Source organism: Sceloporus occidentalis, unplaced genomic scaffold (assembly GCF_023333645.1).
Source record: "Sceloporus occidentalis isolate IW3139 unplaced genomic scaffold, rSceOcc1.0.p SCAF_3, whole genome shotgun sequence".
NCBI classification, from domain to species: domain Eukaryota; kingdom Metazoa; phylum Chordata; class Lepidosauria; order Squamata; family Phrynosomatidae; genus Sceloporus; species Sceloporus occidentalis.
Window position 1 is genome coordinate 37,202,604 of NW_028316983.1, and position 23,388 is coordinate 37,225,991.

Genomic DNA, 23,388 nt, shown 5'->3' on the forward strand with positions numbered 1-23,388 from the left:
CTGCAGAGGATACCATTGTTTCCTTAAACAATCATGGAAAAGGTGATCTCTCTTAGAGGGCTAGTCTCTTTAGTGTTCTGCATTAATTCTCAATTTGTGATAGCATTTCCTGAATTCCTGGTATGTTTAGATTTGGGTCCTTTTCATAATGATCCACTCAAGGTTTATGATCTCTGAGGCTCCATCCACACTGCAGAAATAATTCAGGCTGACACCACTTTAACTGCCATGGCCATTGTTGTGGAATTCTGGGAATTGTAGTTTCGTGAGATATTTAGCCTTCTCTGCCAGAGAGCTCTGGTGCCACAACAAACTGCAATTGCCAGAATTCCGTGGCACTGAGCCATGGCAGTTAAAAACGGGATTATTTCTGCAGTGAAAATGTAACCTATAATAGACAGAGTCTGTCAGTGTCAGAGAGCCTGTGGCAATTCAAATACATATAAGGTCTGAAATAGACAGGCAAACGACGCCAGCTTCAGGCCATGTTGGAGGCATGGCATTTGTACGACGCATGCCCTGAGAGTGGCCGGAAACAGATCTGAGCCCACTCCAACCTGGAAAGACTGACAAAAAGAAGTGAACTATATCCACTCCTGCCAGCAGCCTGCCTTGGAAGCAGTCTCATGCAGCACCACAGTCCCAGTGTTATCAGGGCTGGCAAGGTCCTGGCATGATCATTTTGGCCCATCTGTTTCAGGGCTAAGAAGAAAAGGTTCTTTGTACTGCTAGGTACTGCTGGCATTGACAAGAAGCAGGGCTTTTTTAGAAGTGTCCCCTACATTGAGAAACATTTTCATCAAAGAAGCTCAACAAAGCCCACTGTAACTTGGTTTGATTTTTCTGTTTAAACAGATTCCTAATGGCTTCATGAAATTAATTTTACTGTTTCTTGTGTGGCATGTTTTTTTGATTGATTTTGTTTATATTTGCTTTTGTAGGCCTAAACCAATTGCTAGTCCTAAATAGAATAAACACATTGAATCAATTACTGATAAGCACTTATACATGGTATCCGCTTGGTATCCATTGCAGTGTGGTTCTGGGAACCCCTGTGGATACCAAAATTGGTGGATGCTTAAGTCCCATTAAATACAGTGGCATAGTAACATTGTGTCCCTTATATAAAATGGAAAAAAATCAAGGTTTGCTTTTTGGAATTCATATTTAAAAAAATATTTTCAAGCCATGGATGCTTAAATTTGTGGATAAAAAAATCCATGGGTATAGAGGACTGACTGTAAATCCCGTGGATTCAGTGGGTATACTACAGTTGGGACTAGCAACTGGATTCAGGCCCTTCACACTGAAAGCTGCTTTGGAGAATATGAAAGAATAGTAAAATAAATACAGTGGGGGGAAAAGGACCAAGAGAAGGTGAAAAGGATCAGAGCCTGTCTACTGCTTTCATCTTAGCTCTCCAGCAGTCACTCTTTAGCTGACATCCCTTAACAGTAAGATTCTGAGAGGGAGCTTTACTGTGACTGCAGAGGGTCTGATTGTTACCGAGATGAAAGTTATCTTTAAGCAAAAGGGGGTGATGGTGGTGGAATAGAACAGATTATTAAAGGAATTTTCAAAGCTAGAGAGGAGAGCTTTTCATCAACCTAAAAGGGCTCATGGAATTAGTTGTCCTACTCTGAAAACTGTGTCTGATATTTTGCCATTGGCAATGCACAGAGAGATCTGTGTCACTCTACTGCTCTTAGCTTACTAACTGTTTAGATGTGGAGCACTGAAATAAGGATGAAAGTGTTTCCTCTCTACATTAGGCAAGTGTAATTTTGGCAGGGGGGGGGGTTAAGGAGAGAAGGGCGTAGCTGCCATATGGGCAGGTGAGTTTTACAAGATAGTAGAAAGTGGAGTAAGTTTAAATAGGAGGCTATATATAAAGCCTTGATGGAGAATGAGTCAAGCAGTAGATGCAACTGTCAAAAATGAAGATGGACATATGTTCATCTGCAGTTCTTTCAGCTCCAGGAGGTAAATGGGATATACTTAGTTAAGAACAGTATAGTTGGGGGGAAAACATGATTGTCATAAAGAAATACATACAGTCCATTTGGTCTTTTGGAATGTCTCAGGTTATAATTGTGTACATATTTATGTAGGAGTAACCTGTTGATATTAGTGAAACATTGTTCTGCAGGAAAAACTAAATAAATCTCTCACAAAGTAAGTAAACAATAAAATTTCTTCCAATGTTCAATATCTACAACTTACTGTTTCTTTTCTGTGGCACTGTGTAGATCTGGCACATTCCCAAAATTCTATAACCTTGAACCATGGCTGCTAAAGTGGTGTCAAACTGGATTATTTCTGCAGTGTGGATGCAGCCAGGGTTCTGTTCCACAGCTAGGAGATGCTGCAGCAGTTGCTCTTTCCTGAGCTTATAGGCAAAAATCTGGTCTCTTCCTTCTGCTGAGCTGAGTATGAGCTACTTGTGAATGCTGAGCTCAGTTTGCAGCAACTGAAGAAAGGCATGGACAAAGAGGGAGTGGGAAGAGAAGGAAGATGAGGAGGGAGAAATTGGAACATTTTAAAAGTAGCTGCGAAAGCGGGACAGCAGAGACACCAGTGCTGTCCTGCTAAACCAGAAAAATTGGAGAGAACAGACAGGCAACTATTCCAGGAACAGAAAGGAAGAAGAAAATACAGTACCAAGAAGAAATTTTGACTGGGAATGTGTGGGGTTGACAAGTGCAAAACTTACAAGTAAGGACTAGAATCGTGAGTGATCCATGGAGCAGTGGAAAGTGAGTACAGCAACAGAAGAAAAAGGATGGTATGATCATAGTAAAAAGAAAATTTAGGCAAGGTTTTCCAATCTGACTAAATAGGTGTGATGTATCTAGCACTTTTCAGTAAGTATCCGTAGAAAGCAGTATTTTATTATCAGCTACCAGATATGTTATTGGTACTTGTCTCATTCATGAATACTTAGTTTCTCAGTGCAAGTTGTCACTCACAAAAGTTGATCTCCTGAACCTGCTTTTGAATGAAAAATGAAAGAGACCCATGTTAAATGCCTAAATTGATTCAGTGCTTTTTTACTGTGTGAGATAATGAGTTTGCGTACAGTGAAGTACTTTTGTGGAGAAAAATGTTAATTGCTTTAGTTTAATAGGTTACTACTGTTATATATTGCTTCTTGCGGGTAGTAGCAATTTACAACACACACACAGACATACACACACACACACACATTTCAGCTCAGGCTCTTAAGCTGTGATTCTGTTGTCTCTGTTGTTGGAGTATTTCCATTTAAATATCTTTTGGAGGAATGCAGGCCTCCTATTATTATAAATTTTAAGAGCATGAAAAATTAAAATCTTTGTTGCTGTGTATGGGATGCTTCCCACCTTCTGTAGATAACTTTTATGACTGCCCACAAAGAAATTCAGGCAGCCATCCCAACGTGGTCTTTTCCATACGTTTGCACTGAAACTCCTGGTATCCCCAGGCAGCATAGTCCTGCTCCCACACTTCCCATTTGCATTATGCCTTTATGAATTATGAGCCTGAGGACAAGATCTATATTGTTTAGGGGTTGGAGTTTTTTTTTTTTTTAGGGTCGTTGTGATATGATATCTAAACTCTCTCAGAGTCTTTATAGCTGTATTTGTTCTAATGTGCCTTCAAGTCCTTTCTGATTTATGGCGGCCCTAAGGCAAATCTATCATTGGCAATATTCTCCAGAGGGGCTTTGCCTTTGCCATTGCCATCCTCTGAGGCTGAGAGAATGGAGATTATCACATTAGGGACAGGGCATCAATGTCTCATCCCTGTCCCATCCTTCCTGCCCAATTGCAGGAAGGACTTTCACACATGATCCACACTTGACCCAGCAGGGAAGTGTGAGTGAAAGTGATCATATGAGTCACTTTTACTAGCAAGAGCACTGAACCCATTATTCAGCCACTCGGGAAGTATGAGTGAAAGTGATTGTGCAAATCACTTTCACATGAAAGTGGTCTAAAAAGCGCTATCAGGCATCAGCTGAAAGCGCTTTCAGCCATCATTTCCAGTCTTTTGTAATACCATAAGAACCCATTATTACAATGGTGGCTGAAAGCACTTTCAGTTGATGCATGATAGCACTTTTCAGCCTGCTTTCATGTGAAAGTGATTTGCACAGTCACTATCAATTAGGTCATGAATGGGATAAGGACAGGGGAATGACCACATCCCTATTCAGTTATATTACATCTACTTCAATTTAAGAGTATTCTTCTGGGAACCAGTTTCTACGTAAAAAGAGTGCAGTTCGGCTGCTGCTGTGTTTTAATGATTGTTATTACTATAAATGTTTTTGTATATATGTGCAGAAATCAGTTTTTTAAAAACAAACAAACTAGGATTTTTACAGTTTCCACCATCTGCTTTTATTCACCTTGCTTGTGCTGTAGGCAGCACTTAGCTTATATTGAGCTGAGGGATAAACTAGGTAGTCTGTGATTCTGTGAATATTAGACATGCTATAAGAGAATAAGGAATGTTTTGTGTTTAACTATCTGATCAAGAAAAGTGTCCTCACTTTTGCCTCTGTCTTACACAGAAAACTCAAGGAAGAAGAAGGTAATATATTCCAGATAAGCCTTTGGTTCTTACTATATGTCTGTGTCTTTTGCAGAAGCATGCCCGGGGTCAGGTTCTCTTTGACATGGTCTGTGAGCATCTCAACCTCCTAGAGAAGGATTATTTTGGACTCACATTTTGTGACTCAGACAGTCAAAAGGTATGTTTAGGTGACTGAGATGAAACTTTGTGCTGTGCCTAATCAAATTGTTGTGCTTAAACAGGACTTCCCCTCATATTTTTTTTCTTACCATTTCAGAATTGGTTGGATCCCTCTAAAGAAATAAAGAAGCAGATTCGCAGTGAGTAATTGAAAACATGGGTTCTGGAGGCTTTGATGTTTTTTTTTTCTTACAGCGTCTTCAGTAAACTCCTTACCTATGTGGAGGAGGATTGGGGAAGGCAGAATATTCCTCTTTTTCATAAGAAGCCATTTGTTAAAAAAAAAAAAAAATCCATTTCCCTAGGAGACCAGTGTGCTTCCTGATGAAGGTGTTATTGTGCTGCTGTTCTGCTTTTTAATGGGATTTTCCAGGTGTCAGCATCATATTCCACTTGCAAATCTCCCATATTTTCTACTGTTGGTTCAGTATTTGTCTCTTTCTCTCAGCAAAAAAAACCCCACAAAAACAACAAACTGTAAAGGAGGAGAAGACAAACTAGCTCCATAGTGTGTTTTGACTGGTAGTGGTAGGAGCTATCCATGGAGAAATACCCATAAAGTAAGTGGATACAGGAGAATCAGAACTATTTGGAGAATTAGACCCATAGAGGTCTAACATCTGAGGCTTCCCCAGTGGTACCTTCTGAGGTTTTCTAGTGTATTGGAAGTCTGTTTGTTTATACACAGGGTATTTTCCTTAACCATGGCACTCTCTTCCATTACTGCCTGTCAAACAGGAATAATGGCAATTGCAAACAACCATCCAAAGGATTGTGGCAGGGGTAGGCAACCTGCGGCCCGCGGGCCGGATGCGGCCCGGCAAGGTCTTGGGACCGGCCCCAGCCTAGTCCTGCCACCGATTGCCACCGGGGCCTTTGGGGGGCAATTGTCTATAGAAGCCACAGAAACATGCATTTATATTAACATTTTTTAAAAAATCAGCAAATTTTTTTGCGTGTCCTCCATTTTTTTAAAAAAAAGTGTCTTCCATTTGAAAATTTTGTCCTACATTTGTCCTGGTTTATTTATATATTCAATTTTTAAAAAATTATTTAATTATTTATTTTTTGGCTTCGGCCCCCCAGTTGTCTGAGGGACAGCAACCCGGCCCCCGGCTCAAAAAGGTTGCCTACCCCTGGATTGTGGTCAAGAACCGCACTTTATACAACAGACTTCTCATGTAAATGAATAGCAAAATGGAAGTGTGTTTTTGATTAAATAAGTCCACAAAGATCATATACCATTTGGAAATATTGTTTTATGTTCAGAAGAATACAATTATATTCTGGTGCCATTGTACCTGCAGCAGTTGGGTTTCTCTTTACCAGTTTTGGATGAAGCGATTTTTCTTATAGTAACTGACAGGCTTATATTTACTGCTCCTTGAGCTTCCAATTAACACATATCTGGAGAAAGACCCCAACTATGTTTTTCACTCTTACTTGTCCTATCCTGGTGCTTCTGAGACTTTGGAGTACAGTTCTGCTCTTCAGAGGAGCCGAAGAGAAATCTTGCTTAATAAAATACAGGTTTATTCTCTTTTGTAAGGCTGTCAGAATTGGAAGGTGTGTGTCTCATCCCAAATGAGCACATGAAGTCCCCTTCCCAGATGCATAGCATTGCAAAATACCCAAAGATCATGCAGTCTAACTTATGGGCAAGACTATCCTTCTACTATTCCCACAGATCCACCTCCATAATAATGTCCTGAATGTGCCACAAACAGATGGCTGATGCACTGCAAACGGCTTCTGACTATTTAATCCACCGAGACAGGTGCATATGTCTGTATACGTGTGTCACGTTTGTGACTGAGGTCATGCAAAGCAAGAGGTGCCCACTGCTGTGATGTAAGCAGGGAGGAAAGAGAGGGGATAGGCATTGGACTGTTCGGCCTCTTCACCCTTTTAGTTCCAAGAGAAATGCCTCTGGAAACTGTCTTATAGAATGGCAGCATCTGGGTGGGTTTGCTTTGTAGTGGTTTGCACAGATGCCATGGGAGGTCTTTCCCCAACAGCAGACCCTCTGGGAGACATCAGCATGTTTCCATGGCAACAGCAAGTCCTGGTCTCTCAGTTTTGTAGCTGCGGCGAAGGCTGCTTTGCCATGTCATAGGCCTTAGCAGGCAGACACACCCTGCCGTTTGCCTCAGCTGTGAACATCCAGTCAAGCAAATATCCCTGCTGATTTTGAGGAATTTGTCTTTATAGACATTGATAGTTCCCTTAGAGACTTCAGAGGGGTTGGGTTGTGAGGCAGCCCAAATCGGTTAAACAACAGATAGAGATGATGGCTATTTGGTTGAAAGATGAAAGCAAAAGAGTCTTCTGCTAAATGTTCTTTTCCCCCCCTCACTCTGTCCTTCTCTTTTCTCCAGGTGGCCCCTGGAACTTTGCCTTCACTGTCAAATTTTACCCACCAGACCCTGCCCAGCTGACAGAAGATATAACAAGGTGAGTAGAGAAAGATTCCTCTCAGGGCTGATTCTCACCATATCCTCTTAAGAAGAGAACACATTGAGTCAAACCCTGCAGTCACCCATAGCTACAGTTTGCTATGAAGACAGACTGCCTTCTTTCCATCATTGGCCAAGAGAGTTGTAGCAGCTGGGTATTGGTCCTAGAATTTGCTTCCTATTTCAAGAGTAAGAGAAAAGCACAACTAGTCCCCAGCTATTGCCTCCACTACTTCTATTGGTTACTGGGAGAATGCAGTATAATATTATCTTCCAGAAGCAACAAATTGGCCCATTTGCACCCATGAGATTGGATGAGGGGTGCAGCGTTAGATATGATTCATTGCTATTGCCACTTGTCTTGGCTGAGAGAAGAAATTAACCAGAACAATCACTGAGTGAGGTGGCAGTGGGGAATTAATTTCATATAATCTCAGAACTTGGTTATTTGTTTTTTTATTATTTGTTGTTCTTTTTTACTACAGCTCCTACAGTCTCCCAGTGGCGTAGCTGCAAATATTGTGGCTGCTCTGTCTTTAATAATAAAAATGCCACCTATTAAAGATGACTGTGTTAGTTTACAATAGGCCCTTGGTATTTGCTGAGGTTTGGTTCCAGGACCCCTTGTGGATACCAAAATCTGTGTATTCTCAATTCTCATTATATACAGTGGCACAGTAAAATGGTGTCCCTTATATAAACTGGAAATCAGAGTTTGCTCTTCAGAATTATTTTTTTGGAATACTTTCATGCTGTGGATGGTTAAATCTGTGAATCCAGAATCCATGGATATGGAAGGCCAACTATACAGTAATACATTCATTAGCCCAAACCAATGTAATACAAATGTATCTCAGTTAACAAAGTAGATATCTAACTGAGCATTACTTCTTTAACAGAAAATTTGGTACTAGACTTAGAAATAATATGGAATAGGGATTGGATCTTACACCACAAAAAAGATATTCAATAAACTTTTTATTTAACACTAACAATCTGCACATGTGAAGTGAAATAACCAGATCAGGTAAGCCTTGCATAAGTGAACAAAAACATTTTGAGCCTTCTAGAGACAACTTGAAAGCTTCTTCTAAAAGTCAGGGATGACTTTTTGTGTCACCAGGCTGGACTTTTCTTATTATTTCCCTTTTGGTGGCCAAACTTCTACAGTGATGCTTTTTCAACATGCTGGAGATAGTTGGTGAAGCAAGCTCATCTAGTCTCCCCATCTTCTCTCTCTTTTGCTGTTTTCATGTGCTCAGTAAGATATTTTGGAGGCAGCAGCTGTTTATCTTGCCTGTTGTACGCAAGCACACAGTGGCTACAGTAGGATTGGCTAGAGTAGAATCCTATCCTATCCTTCTCCAACATATGCTTTATTACATTTTGTAGAGCTGGGCAGGCTTGGTTGGTGCCACCAAATTACAGATCAAGGTGTGGGGGAAGGATACAAAACTTGTGTCAGACAGAAGGCTTAGATGGCTTAGTGATAGGGATAAGACTGCAGGGAAATAAGGATAAGGATAAATGACATGGAGATAGGGATAAGCTGTAATAGAGATAGGACAGTCAGGAAGACTGAACAGGGTTTTGAGGAGCTGCAAATGATTAAATAGTTCAGGAGTTAATGTATTCTAAACATGTATTAATAAACTTATATTTGTTTACCCTCCTTGGAGGTCTTCAAACGGAGGCTGGATGGCCATCTGTCGGGGATGCTTTGATCTGGATTTCCTGCATGGCAGGGTGTTGGACTGGATGGCCCTTGCGGTCTCTTCCAACTCTATGATTCTATGATTCTACCAGTAATCCTTTTTACAGCTGTGTCTGGCTTTTCCTGTTAAGTTTTTATTGAGAGTCTGGTCACACTACAGTGAACCTACTGAAGAACACAGTCATTTGTCCATATGGGGATCACTTTAAAGCACGTGTACCTGATCCAGAGAGGGGTCTTGAGGGAGAAAGGGGCAAATTGAGTGACAGGAGCCCAAAAGTTTGGAACTGCCGGGTCAGACTCCAGAGGGGATCTGTCACATATGGTTTTCTCTATACACATTGCTCCAACCTGACACTGAAAATCTGTGTTTCTCCAGCCCTTCTTCACTATCCTCCCAATGCCAATGATACTAAAAAATAAAATAAAAAAACAACCTCAGCTTCCCACAAGTTATAGAACAAGGTAGAAAACAGGCTAGGCGGGTATAAAGAGACTTTGTAAAAAGGAGCTTCTTTGTCAGAGGCTTTGTTAACTGAAGTATGACTCTACTTCTTTAGTCCAAAAAAGTGTGCAAAGATTTGAGATCCCTAGTGCAAATGAAAACCACCCAGGGTCAGGGGGGGTCTCCCAGCAGATAGTGGATCACTAATTAAATAGACACCCTGAGGCCTTGCCATTCAACAACAGACCAACACACAGATTAACATGCAAATCACCTCCTCTCAACCAAGGGTCACACTGTGTGTGTGTACACACACACACACACACACCATTCACTTTCATTCTAACCATAGATGCTGGCAAAACATCAGGAATAAACTCTTCCAAACCAGGGCCACATAGCCCAAAACCCCCCACAAAAAAACCTATGGATGCTGTCCATGAAAGCCTTCACCTTCACATTTGAGATCCCCTTTACGAGCCAAGACCTTCAAAAGGAAAGATGTTACAAAAAGTAGATTGGCTGTGTGGGAATGCAGAGGAAAGACAAACTGACTTGATATTAATATTGTGGCTACATGATATTGTTAGGTGGAATGATGGAATGTTGTCGCTTTGGTAGACATTCAGATAAGGCTCATTAGATGATGTGATAGATCTGAGGTTCACCTGAAACAGCCCCTTGGAATGCTGAGAATTAGACAGGCAGAAAAGTTTGATCTTCGATTTTGAAAATGGAAAAGCTAGCTAGCTTCAAATTTAGCATCATCTTTATCTTCGCCAAAGCATGATGGGTGCTTTACTTGTCTCTCTTTCAGTCTCAAGAAAATACAAAAGATAGATGTTTACTGACATGTTTTTGGTTTGGTCAGACATCTTTCACATCTAAATGTGTTTAGACTCTGGGAAGTATTTGGTTTGATGGATGTAAGTTGTATAGCATTGCCTTCTTGAAAGGACAGTGTGAGCGTTTCCTCAGTAAATGGATGCAAGAAAATACTATTCTCAGTAAATGGCTGCAAGTCTTGGTCACTTTCAGTATGGACATTCTAACATTTTGATACTTTGTCCTCCATAGATACTACCTATGCTTGCAACTCCGAGCAGACATCATCAGTGGGCGCCTGCCATGCTCCTTTGTTACACATGCACTACTAGGCTCCTATGCTGTGCAGGCTGAACTGGGAGATTATGATTGTGAAGAGCATGTGGGCAATTATGTTGGTGAGCTTCGTTTTGCTCCAAACCAGACCAAGGAGTTGGAAGAGCGTATTATGGAGCTGCACAAGACTTACCGGTGAGTAAGATTTTCAGTGCAACTGCTGGGGTCCAACAACCACTGTCAGCAACTCAAATGAGTCCTGGGGTTAAATCAGACCTTTGTAGCAGAGCTAGCAATTTTAGAAGCTGAAACGTGGCTCCAAAAGCAGTTGAAATAACAGCAACTGGATGTCTTCCAGGAACTGAAGCAATACAGGAACCTCCGGGGACACTCAGCAAAGCGATGCAAGACTTCTACTGATAAACCACCAGAGAAGCAAAGTCTCCCGAAGTGCTCTTTATTCACAGTGCTATAATACAAATACAGATCTCTAAAACTCCAAACCATACCAAACCAACTCCTGCTACAAATCCACAAGCTATCCCTTGCAACCCCTGGGTTTATATAGACTCCAGACCATGTGGTCTCCCAAACCCAGTGAGTTCCAGTGTGTAACCATGACAAGTGTCCCCTGTGCAATCCAGCCAGGTGGTTTCATCATCCATGGCTACGTGCACCTAGACACTAAAGTGTCCTTGAGCCAATGAGCATCAGCTGTGCTAATCAACCTTGTCCTTCTGCTGAATGCTCATGGCCAAACACACACACATCAAGCATTTCCCTGTGTGCTGTGTTTTAACCCTTCAAATCCCTGACAATGCTGAGAACAAGTAAGAGGAGGGTAGCTTAGCATTTCACACTGTTTAGTGTCAGATAGTGTTATTTAGTTTATAGGTTTGTTTCCTCACCCTATAAAATAGTTTGGGAATTATGCAGCCTTCCAGATGTTATTGAACTGCAATTTCTAGAATACCTCACTATTGGCTATGGCAGCTATAGCTGTTTGAAACTGCAGTTCAAGAAAATCTGGAGGGTGGAACAGTTCCTTTCACTGTTATATAACAAGGATATGCTACAGCACTCTGCCTAAGGACCAAAGTCATCTTCATATAAATTTTCAAGGGCCATATTCTAGTGATGGTGGGTGGAACCAAAGGCAAGAAGCTGACCTCTGAAATACCAATGTATTTTAGCTTAATACTTTTAGTGCTGGTAACTGAGCCTCATTTAAACAATTTTAGGCAGGGTACAGACTGCCCAAAAAGGGCAGTCTGCCTGCGCTTTGTTTTGCTGCGCGAGGAAGCTGCAGCAGACAAACCAGGTGGCTTCCTCACACAGCAAAAAGAACCTGCAAAAAACGGGTTCTTTTTGCAGTGTCATTGTGATGCCGCAGTGTGCCAATGGCTGTCACGACGTGCGGACACTAAGTGTCTGTTGCATCAAAATGGCGGCGCCCATCTGTACAGGGTGCTGCCATTTTGACGCCCTCGTCATGTGCGAGGGGCATCTGGAAGCGCCATCCCTTGCACGTAACGACGGCACGCCCATCTGTATAGCTCCTTAGAAAGAAAGAAAAATATCTACAGCAGTTGGAAAAAACCCAAATGATGGTGTCATGGGAAAGAAGTTGTGGCCATCTAGGAAAACCCATAGAGTTAGTTAGCCTGGGATCCCAGGAGAGACATCCAGTCTTAGTGCCTGATATTACCCACTCTTTCTATAAAATCCCTGTTTTAGGGCTTTTAAACAGTTGATTGATTATTACCATTGTTGTCTTTCCCCCCCCCCCCAAAGGGGTATGACACCTGGTGAGGCCGAAATTCATTTTCTGGAGAATGCCAAGAAGCTTTCTATGTATGGAGTTGACCTGCATCATGCCAAGGTACTCTGACCATGATAGCTGAAAGCATGCAGCTAGGATCACAGATTTACTCCTACAGTTTTCTCCAAGTTTCCTTTTCACATCTTTTGAAACACGTCTAATTTATGTACTTTGTTTGTACCTCTGTTGTGCTCCTCTCTTTCAGTACACATAAGAATGCTTTGAAACACAAACCAGATTTCAAACTTGCCTTAAAATAACTTTTTAAAAGTGTTGAGCCATATTCTTTTAGTCTGATAAATTCATATTTGCAATTCTGTAAATCTGTGATCACAAAATAGCAAACCTGACATTTTGTAAGGCTGCAATCCTATATATACTTTAGGCATAAATCCTGTTGGCTTATACTTCTGAGTTAACATGTATAACATTGCACTGTAACATTGCATTTAACAGTCTCAAGTGTGTAGGAAAGGAGTGTACTGTATGAAGGTTCCTTCAAACTGGTTGTGCTGCAAGATCAGTTTGTACAGAAATGGTTATGAAATCACTTCACCTCAAAGCCAAACTCTGGGCAAGTGCAGAAAACATACCAGCCAGCCTGTGTGAACATTATTTGAGGTTACTCTGAGAATAATATAAACATTACTAGAATCATTTCATTATGAAAAAATTGACTTCATGTTGGTACACTTTTTGCAGCTATTTAGGATATGAGTCTTTTGAAGTTTATAGCACTATACAGCATGTTGTATAAGAAGTGTGAACTGAAGCTTTTCCAGTATCAAAAATTTATTGTTATAAGTTTCTCAGTAAGATCCTTGCAGTGAGCATCTGTCCTTTTGTTTCCTACTCATTTGATTTTTTTTCTAGTATTTCTCTTTTCTCCTATGTTTGTTTTTCTTTCTTTCCTACATTCACAATGTTCCCCCTTTCTTATGCATGTGTCATCTGGCAGCGGGAACAGTCATTTTGGTTATCTCCAGCTTAAAACATTTTAGCAGTTTTGCACTTTACAGGAGGTACCACACGTGGAGGAGGATGTGGTTAATCTCTTAGGAACTAGCAGTTTGTAGAATGCAAAATATCACCAGAGTCCATGGCATGTTAGCAGAGACCGAGAAGCTGTTAAAAGATGAAGAACATTTAGTTTCAGCACCCATATTTGAATTTTGAAAATATAACAGCACTTCACCCTATGACCTGCAATTCTTGATTCCTACCACTTTCCTGATGGAAAGTTTGAGAACACTCTGCTGTCCCCTAATGCAGAATTTGTTGAATGGGCTCTGTAGGGTTAGGACACATGAGAGAATGACTTCATTCCCTACTTTGAGAATTCCTACTGTATTATATGTTGCAGAGCAGCAACTCTTGGTAGGTTTGTACTATTGGCCTGAAGTTTTCCCAAGAGTATGACATTCTTTATGCGATTAGCATAAAGTTTGGTTCTAGAAAATGAGTATCTTTTCCATGTGAGTCCCTTAGCATGAATATACCATTAGATCATGGGGCAGCAACTGTTGACCTCCTAGATGTTAATGGACCTCTCATCAGTACTAATCAGTATAAAGGGATTATGGGAACTGCAGTCCAAAACACATACCTAGCCACCCTCTCCTTGAAAAAAAAACCTGTTGTGGTACTTTATGCAGCCTTAGTCACTGTAGTCTTTTCCTTCACTAGTGAAGCACCTCCTGCAGCCCACTACTAGAGCATGGTTACTATGTCCTAAATGGTTTAGCAAACATATGTTGGTTGTTGCAGTGGCTTGGAGAAAGTATTGACATACATCTGCAACCTATTTCAGCAAGCATTTAGAGTCACAGAAGGGAAACCACATGTCAAGAAATTACACTCATACACACCACTGCCCTAAGGCAAGATGTTCTATACATAAATCAATCCCTTTCGGGGAAGCATTTAGGTTTCATGTGCTTCTCATCATTTATCTCTTCTTCTCCCTTTTTCCAAGCCAGCGCTAGGAAGATTCAGACCTCCTTTTGCTGCAGTTGGAACAGGAAACTTGGCTCACCAGTAGAATCCAGTGCTCTTTTTGCTATGTCCAGAGTCAATCTTTTCAGTTAGTTAAATAAATCTATATTAACAGTAATACATTGGCGCATTACAGACCGCCCGTTTGGAGCGGCCTGTAAACGGCCCTTTCCCCGCTGGATTGGGGCCTCAGCTGCCACAACGGCAGCCTCCGAGGCCCCGATCCGCCGCTTTCCAGGCCACGGGGAAACTGCAAAAGGCTGCTTCCCCACGGCCTGGAAAGGGGTGTCCTTGGGGCTTCAAGCCCCGAGGACACCCGGCAGCGGCAGGGAGGAGGAGAAAGGGGCCACTTGGCCCCTTTCTCCTCTGCGTCGCTGGCGCAGCCATGTAAAGGCTGCGCCCAGCGACGCAAAGCTGAAAGGAGCTCCGAAACGGAGCTCCTTCCGGGGCCACAGAAAGGGTGCCCTAGGTGCCCTCGCATGGCCCCACTACATCACAACCGCACCGCCCCATTTGGAGGTGGTGCGGTGGTGATGTCATAATGGCGGCCCCCGTGTGCAATGGGCGCCGCCATTTTGTACGGACTGGGTCCGTACTAGGGTTAGGGGCATCAAGAAGTGACGCCCCTTTCTAACCCTAGTACGGACCCAGTCCGTACTTTTATGCCCATCTGTAACGGGCCTTTATCATCTTGTAATAAACTAAAAGATGTTAAAATACAAAAACAGTATCTCTTTAAATTAATTCATTAATTCATTACCTTTCCATGCAGCTCCAATTTGGGCAGCCCTATATATAAATTTAATAAATAAATAATAATAAAATTTTTATTTATATGCCGCCCTTCCTACGATCAGGGCGGCTTACAACAATTTAAAAATATACACAAAAATACACAATTACACAATTAAAATCAAACAACAAGCAAAAAAAAAAAAACCCCATAGCCCAACCTCTTGGCCACGGAAAGAGGAGGGAGGCCCAGAGGAGTTATAAGTAGTATTAGTAGTTATAATGACTACATGTATATTTGTCCCAGTATGTAGTTCTAGCAAGTAATGTCTAGGTACTGGCCCCTTACGAAGGAATATAGTTGGCAGTTAAATAGGATATGCTCCTGCTTGGAATTTAGGAAGAAAATGTATTGACCTGCTCCTCTTCTGCTTCTTATCCTTGGTATTGACTTGGCATCAACCAACAGAATCTAAGGATTTGCTCTGAATATTCTCCTTACTTTCCACTGGTAGTAGGTTTGTTTTTTAAAATCCACTAATTCAACTATCTCTTTTATTTCCTGCCCTGGCTTCTGTTCAGGATTCAGAAGGCATTGACATCATGCTGGGCGTTTGTGCCAATGGCCTCCTCATTTATAGGGACAGGCTGAGAATAAATCGTTTTGCTTGGCCCAAGATTCTGAAGATTTCCTACAAGAGGAGTAACTTTTACATCAAAATTCGACCTGGTGAAGTAAGCATCTCCTGTTCAACACACACACAGAGAGAGAGAGAGAGAGAGAGAGAGTTTTTAAATGCAACAAAGTGGGTGAAAGAAAGAAAGAAAGAAAGAAAGAAAGAAAGAGTTCACTCTTCAGCAAATAATTTATTGGATCAATGGGCATGAATTCATTCTTGGGGAGAATCTCAGTGTTAGAAAAATCAATTTTCTCATCTGGTTAATGAATGTTAGATGCTTCCACAGATTTTGACTTGGCTTAACAGCCAACCATTATTTGTAGTTGTCACTGGTTCCTCCCTTCCCTTGAGTGCTTTGAGATCAGATAGAAGATGGATGGGGCTGGTCTTTTATTTTGCATTAAGTTTCAGAAAATAGAAGCAAGCACAGGGACTTTCACCGCTTCTGTTTTCTCTGAGGCCCAGTAGAAAACAAAACAAGACTGACTTTCCCCTGAGTTCTCTATACACAGAGAGGATGTGATGGAAGGGTCTTTCATCTTAGTGTTTATTGTACTTTGGAAAAAGAAAGATGCTATAGCAATCCCTTTCACTGCAACCTCTTTCTTCAGTAATTCAAATAAGCTTTTAGTGATACTAGTCAAAATCCACATTGCACCACTATTTCAACTTTCCCTCTTTACCAGGCTTTCTATGATAAGGGAATATGAAAAAAGAGGGAAAGAGCAAGGGAAAGACTGTGGATGGCTATATGTGGAAGATGACAATGTGAATCCTTGATAAAATTCAGTGAATGAAGCAGAGTTACTGTACAATAAAAGCAGCATTATCAAAGTACCCTTTTCCTGAATTCTCAGGGTTTCTGTGTGTAGGCCTGAAGACCTGTGGTTAAATCCAGTTGCTAGCTCCATCCAAAGTAGACCCTATGAAACAATGGAATTTACATGAATGTTAATTTACCAAACTCCTATTAATTCAAGGTGGGATTAACATTTGTATTTTGGTCTTTGGTAAAGGGTGCTGTAAACAACTCTGTCCTTCTACAAGATGGATAAATGGATATATTGGTTCTGGAAATCAAGAGGTTGGAGGAGTAGAATCTTTGTTCAGGGTGATCACAAAAGGGGCAACCAGAACAACAAGGGCAGTTGCCATTGGCCACTTACTTTATAGATTGCTGAAACTGAAAAGGTCCAGTGTATAGTAAAGTTAACTTTTCTGAGAGCCTTGTTTTGCTGCCCATGGCACAGCTTAGTAGGGGCTGACAGTTCTTGACTAATGCCTAGTCTTTTGCTTCTTCCATTTTCAGTATGAGCAGTTTGAGAGTACAATTGGCTTCAAGTTGCCCAATCATCGTTCAGCCAAGAGACTCTGGAAGGTTTGCATTGAGCACCACACATTCTTCAGGTGAGACAGTGGGAAAATACCAACATTTTATCTTATATGGAGAGCTGCTGCAGATAAGAGTGGAAGGCCTTGATTATAGACATTTAGCAACTAAGTGACATTGCACAACTCACAGTCTCTCAGTCTGTCCTGGTTTACAGGATTATTATGTAAAATATAAAACAAACATTTTAGCTCACTTAGAAAATCACCAAACTAAGCACCTTGGAAAATAGGGTCACTCCAAACATCTAAACAGAATGACTACCTGAAGAATTTGAGGCATAATGTATGATCCCATCCTGGCTCCTGATTCAATTTCCTTTTAATTATCATCCTCACTCTGCAGCTGAGAACATGCCTCTGCCTGCTTTGTTATTATCAAAAAGAAGGCACAGCATTTACATTTATCGTATATACTTGACTATAAGTCGAGAAATTTATGCCCCAAAATGGACTTCAAAATCAAGGATCGACTTATGAAAGGGTCAATAGGTTACTACTGCTGATAAGGTTAATAAAAAAAGTGCCCACCTAACTGTGGCCAAGTAAACAGCTCCCCGTTTGACTCTCGGCACCGGCAGCCTCTCCTCTCTCTGCGAGAGAGAGAGAATGTGTGTATGTGTGAGAGAGAGAGATCCTTCAGCCTTCCCTCGCAGCTGGAGCTAAAAGGAGCTACTGAGGGAAGGGAGAGGGATGCAGAGAGAGGGAGCATGCCCAGGCTTGGACCCCGTTTTGCAAGCCATGGGTCTGGAAATGCTAGGCTTAAAAGTAGGGAGAAAGCAAGGCTGGTTGGTGTCCTTTTTTTATTTTGCTAGCCAAGGTCTGGAAATGCTGGGGTTAAAAGCAAGGCTGGTTGATGTCCTCCTTTTTTATTTTGCTAGCCAAGGTCTGGAAATGCTAGGCTGGTTGGTGTCCTCCTTTTTTATTTTGCTAGCCAAGGTCTGGAAATGCTGGGGTTAAAAGCAAGGCTGGTTGGTGTCCTCTTTTTTATTTTGCAAGCCATGAATCTGGAAATGCTGAGCTTAAAGGCAGAGAGAAAGCAAGGCTGGTGTCCTTTTTTTTTGCAAGCCACGAGTCTGGAAATGCTGGGCTTAAAGGCAGGGAGAAAGCAAGGCTGGTGTCCTTTTTTTTTTTTGCAACCCATGAGTCTGGAAATACTGGGCTTAAAGGCAGGGAGAAAGCAAGGCTGGTGCCCCCCCCCCCTTTTTTTTTTGCAAGCCATGAGTCTGGAAATGCTGGGCTTAAAGGCAGAGAGAAAGCAAGACTGGTGTCCTTTTTTTTGCAAGCCATGAGCCTGGAAATGCTGATGCAAAGAGGTTTGTGTGTATGCACCCAGACTTGTTTCCCCATGATGATACTGTGACCCTTGAGAGAGGTTCAAAGAGGGAGATGTAGAGAGGGAAGTGGTGCTTTGTTTCCCCCCTTTTGTAACATGCCCTCGACTTATCCACGGGTCATATCAAAATCCATGATTTTGGCCTCAAAAACTGCCCTCAACTTATACATGAGGTCGACTTATACATGAGTATATACGGTACTGCTGGCCATTCTTGTGAGGTTTTCCAGACACTCGTAGGTCTAGATCTGCCTGTTCTGTCCCCTTTCCCAAAGTATTAAGCAACTTGTAAATGACTTCTCATAAGCTACATCTTATGGCAAAGTTCTGTACATTACACCATCAATTGATGTGGGAGGAGAATGTGGTGTCTGCTGCTTGAATCAATATTTTAACATTCATTTTAAAATGAGAAAATCTTCCAATTTTTTGGTCCACAACTATGAAGATGAGCTGGAAACATGAGCAGTACCAGACAAAAAGCCAGAAGTGACCATGGCAGAACTTCCAAGAGACAGGAATGCCCTTTCCTATGACAAACAAAAACAATTGCACACAAATCTGCCTGACTGGTTTAGATGAGCAAAATTGAGCTTTATACACATTATAGTCAAAGATGGGGGTGGCTGTATTAGCTCCTGTTTCTAAGACTGTGACTGTGTTATCTACTATTGTCTGCTTACGTATCTTTGGTCCATCCTTGATGGATATTTGCCAGGGAGGATATAAATAAAAGAACAACAAATGTGTCTGAGCAGTATTAAAGGAGCAAAGGTTTTGAGACATCATTTTTCTTTGTCTTTCTGGCCCCATAATTTCAGATTTTCTACTTCTGTCTTCATCTGAAACATTTCCTGTCACAACAGACATCAAGACATATTCCCATATCTGTCACCCTGTAGATTTTCTGTGACATCCATTGCCATTTAACACAAAAGCATCTGACAGAACATCTATGGATCCATTTTGGAGCTTCGTTTAGATGATAATAAACATCAAGTGTGACTGGTTGTGGGTTTCAATCTTGGCTAAGCCTCCACACAGTGCAGGGAAATCTTTCTTTTTCCTATAGTGCTTCTCCCAGTTGAGCATGAATAGAAATTTTCATTAACTGGGTTTTAGTGAATTTATCCAGTTCATAATCTCTGCATTTATTAATGTGGGCAAATGCATGTCTGAGTTTTTTTTATAATAAACAACACTTTATTTTTCATAATAAACAACATGTATCATAATTCATTTTGCATTAGGATTTAACAAACCTGCAAGTGCAGCACCTCTGTCTGTAGCTGGAATGAGCTATTATTCCAGTCCATATAATGATGCGAGACCCAGCAGTTGGGTGAAAAGAATCAGAAAAAAAAAGACTAATCTTTTCACAAATCCTCAAGAGCTTTATACCAACCCTATATTTACACTGATGGAATTACAGATGTTTGGAAGCAGATGTTGTCATAATAACAGAGCCTGCTAAGAGCGGATATATTTGTGGCAGTGAACATGCTTCTGTCCCAATGAGCTGTGTCAGCAGATGTCTGCTTATTAAACCAACATGCTATGCTGGCACAAGACCTGTGTGTATTCCTGGCCTTCATCTTGCTCCTGTTTAGTTATGACCCTCCCCACACTAACCAGTTATTAACACCTCATAAATCTCTGAGGAATGTGTAGGAGAGATAGCTCTGGTTTGTCATGAGCAAACTTTCTACAAATTGCATTAGGTTAATTAAATAGTTAAGAGCATCTTAAGCAACATAGGTGAGCCTGGTTCTTTTTAAGATTTTAGTTGAAATTAGAAAAGCCAACATATCTGTCCCAACATATTCTGATTCACCTGAGGATTAGAACAGTGCATTTCAGTTAGTCGGAAAGGATATAATAGGTATGCAAGTACCTCAGAGAAAAGACAATATGATATAGGGGAACAAGTGCTGAATTTGGGTTGACAATATGACATAGGCCCGGGAACAAGTGCTAGAGCCAACAAAATTGGGTCCTTGTGTTCAATCAAGAGAAAGACAGCCATCCCTTAGCCAAACCAATCTCCTACAGTTGTTCAAAAGATGAAATGAAATATTCTTTTGTATAATAAATTCCTTGTAGGAAGAGTTGAGTTTCAAATTCAGTTAATAAAGAAAACAACATATAAAGACATAAATGTTTGCTCTTGTGCTGCAAACACAGGCAGATGCCAGTGAGTATTCAAAAATATAGACTCTATATCTGCCAGATATACATAGAGATACACAAGGTACCTTTGTGATTTATTACAGTGTAGAATCATAGAGTTGGGAGAGACCACAAGGGCCATCCAGTCCAACCCCCTGTCATGCAGGAAATCTAAATCAAAGCATCCCCGACACATATTTACATGTAGATCAGGGATGAACCCACTGCAAATTGGTAGAGATACCCAAAGTTGCCTCCTTTTGTATTTCAGTTGCTCAGAAAGACTGAAAATCAGAATTACTCTGTTATATATAATTATGCATATGACTGCAGATGTTGCAGATAGCTTCTGTGGAGAGGGAGATGAGTGAGATGAGGAGGTTTTGAATGAGTAGCAGAGGTCCAGGAAATTGAAGCTGAGTTACAGTTGCTGCTGAAAGATGGATTCTTCATTCTTTCTATTTTAATTTACTTCATTAAGCATATAGAGCATGACCACTAAGCTAAAACCACACCGACATAAAATCAATTTAAATTTTATTGAAATAGCATACAAAATGATGAAATGATACAGATATTAATAAAAAATGTAGATGTAATGTAAAACAAAAAAATACATTGCATTAAAATAATTAAATGATTAAAGCATAACAATTGAAACAGTTAAAATGTTACTGCCATACCAGCCAAATCTATGGCCAGATTTTTATGGTATACAATGATAGCATAAAAATTGTTTCCCAGATGGTTGTGTTCTCACTGGGGTTGCATAAATGGAGTCTCTAGTATAGACCTACACAACTTGGCAGTAGGAAGGGGCCATAATTAAAATAGGCTATATTTCTTTGGGCCGCAGATAAGTTTTAATTTAAAATTAATTAATTAATAGTATTAATATTAATTCTTTCTTCTCCTCCTCTGCCCGGCCCTCTTCTGGGGAGAAAGCCAAGCAGTGCAGGAACCCGTCTTTCTCCTCCATCCAGACTTCTCCTTGGGAGAAGGCCAAGCATCAGAGGAGCCATGTGGGGCAAGCCTTTGCCCCTCTTCATCCTCCACTCCCCTCAGGAGAAAGTTAGGTGGAAGAGGCACCTTGCAGGATGAGTGTTTGCCTTTCCTCCTCTTCCACCCAACCTTCATGTCGGGAGGAAGCCGAACAGCAGAGAAGCCTTGCAGGGTGAGTGTTCACCTGTCTTCCTCTTCCTCCTCCTCCACCACCACCAGGCCTTTTCCTCAGGAGAAAGCCAGATGGCGGAGGAGGCTTGCAGCCACCCTAGGGTTGCCATAATTGTCCACTAAAATCTGGGACAAAATGTAGGACAAAATCTAGACCAAACTGTAGGACAACTGCAGGACAAAACTCAGCCCCAAATGTAGGACATTTAAGGTCCTTCATTTTTCTTAAATGTCCTACATTTTGGGCTGAGTTTTGTCCTGCAATTGTCCTACAGTTTGGTCTAGATTTTGTCCTACATTTTGTCCCAGGTTTTAGTGGACAATTATGGCAACCAGGGCAAGTGTTTGTCTGTCCTCCTCCTCCTCTGCCTGCCCTTCTCCTTGGGAGAAAGATGGGCAGTGGAGGAGCCTTAAGGCGCAAATGTTTGCCTGTCCTCCTTCACCTGGCCTTCTCAGGAGAAAGCTGAACAGCAGAGGAGCTTTGTAGAGCAATCATTTTCTTCCTCCTCCTCCACATGGCCCTCTCTTCAGGAGAAGACTGAGCATCAGAGGAGCCTTGAAGTTGTTCCACATCTTCATGGGCCTCCCAAAATCCTTTGGTGGGCCGCATTTGCCCTGCCCCCCCCCCAGGCCATATGTTGTGCAGGTCTGCTCTAGTATGATCAATTGCACATACACAGCCCACTCTCACATAGTTGACTTGATGGGTGAGGTGGTTTCTGCCCACTGGGTGAGATCAAGGCCTTGGTGTCCATTGCACAAACAGTTACACAGGATCCATAGTAACTATTCCAGCATATATTCATCACACCAGAAAATGTCACATGAATATATTTTTAAAATCTATAAGGCATGATTACATGAAGGGAAAGATTGATCCAGCATACCTTTAAGAGCAAAAGCCATGGAAATGTGTTAATAAAATGCCAAGAGATATATAAAGTATTTTGAGACAATATAAGTGGAACACAGGAGAAAATGTGTTAATATTAAACCCCAACATGGTCTAGCATTCTTGTCAGTGCAACTAACCAAAGGTTTTTAAATTCCCAGCTATAAAAGAAGTATACCCCCATCACTTCATTGGCTTTGTAGACGCTTTTGATGCAAAGCTCACTAAAATCTTTTTTTAATAAAAGGATTTTAAAAAGATTCTCCAGGCAAAAGTTCAAAAATGTTCAAAAATAAAACACAAAGATTGAGAGAAATCAAGGAAATAAAACTATAAAGGACTATCGAAAGTTTTAGCAGCAAAGATGAAGAGGGAAATTCAAAAGAGAAATAGTTTCTCTTCTAAGAGGAGAAGTCAGAGCTTCATAAAAGAAAGCTGTAGGGAAGAGAGACAGACAGGAAGGAGGAGGAGGAGGAGAGGAGGAATGATAGTGACAAAAAGTAGGAATATTTAGAGTGAAATTGGCTATTTCCCCTTTTTGAGAGAAGGGGTAATGCCTAAATACTCTGAAGGCACCAGATCCCATCTGATCTTGGAAGTCAAGCAGGATCAGTTCTGGTTAGTACTTGGATGGGAAATTACCAATGAATACCAGGTGCTGTTTATTTCATTCATGAAATAAATTATTTCATTTATTCATTCAGCAACCTCTGAGTATTCCTAGCCTAAGAAAACCCTATGAAA

General features: G+C 41.2%; 1 protein-coding gene across 8 annotated transcripts in view; it reads left to right on the forward strand.

The window, feature by feature from the left end:
- Nucleotides 1-23,388, forward strand: part of LOC149315762 (uncharacterized) — a 259,568-nt gene that overhangs the window by 192,310 nt on the left and 43,870 nt on the right. For all 8 annotated transcript variants that reach the window (XM_089514032.1, XM_089514029.1, XM_089514027.1 and 5 more), the window contains 7 exons: nucleotides 4,634-4,738; nucleotides 4,838-4,880; nucleotides 7,119-7,194; nucleotides 10,433-10,651; nucleotides 12,251-12,338; nucleotides 15,588-15,740; nucleotides 16,995-17,092. In XM_089514032.1, the coding sequence (XP_089370158.1) occupies nucleotides 4,634-4,738; nucleotides 4,838-4,880; nucleotides 7,119-7,194; nucleotides 10,433-10,651; nucleotides 12,251-12,338; nucleotides 15,588-15,740; nucleotides 16,995-17,092 (782 nt within the window). The remainder of the gene's footprint in view (nucleotides 1-4,633; nucleotides 4,739-4,837; nucleotides 4,881-7,118; nucleotides 7,195-10,432; nucleotides 10,652-12,250; nucleotides 12,339-15,587; nucleotides 15,741-16,994; nucleotides 17,093-23,388) is intronic.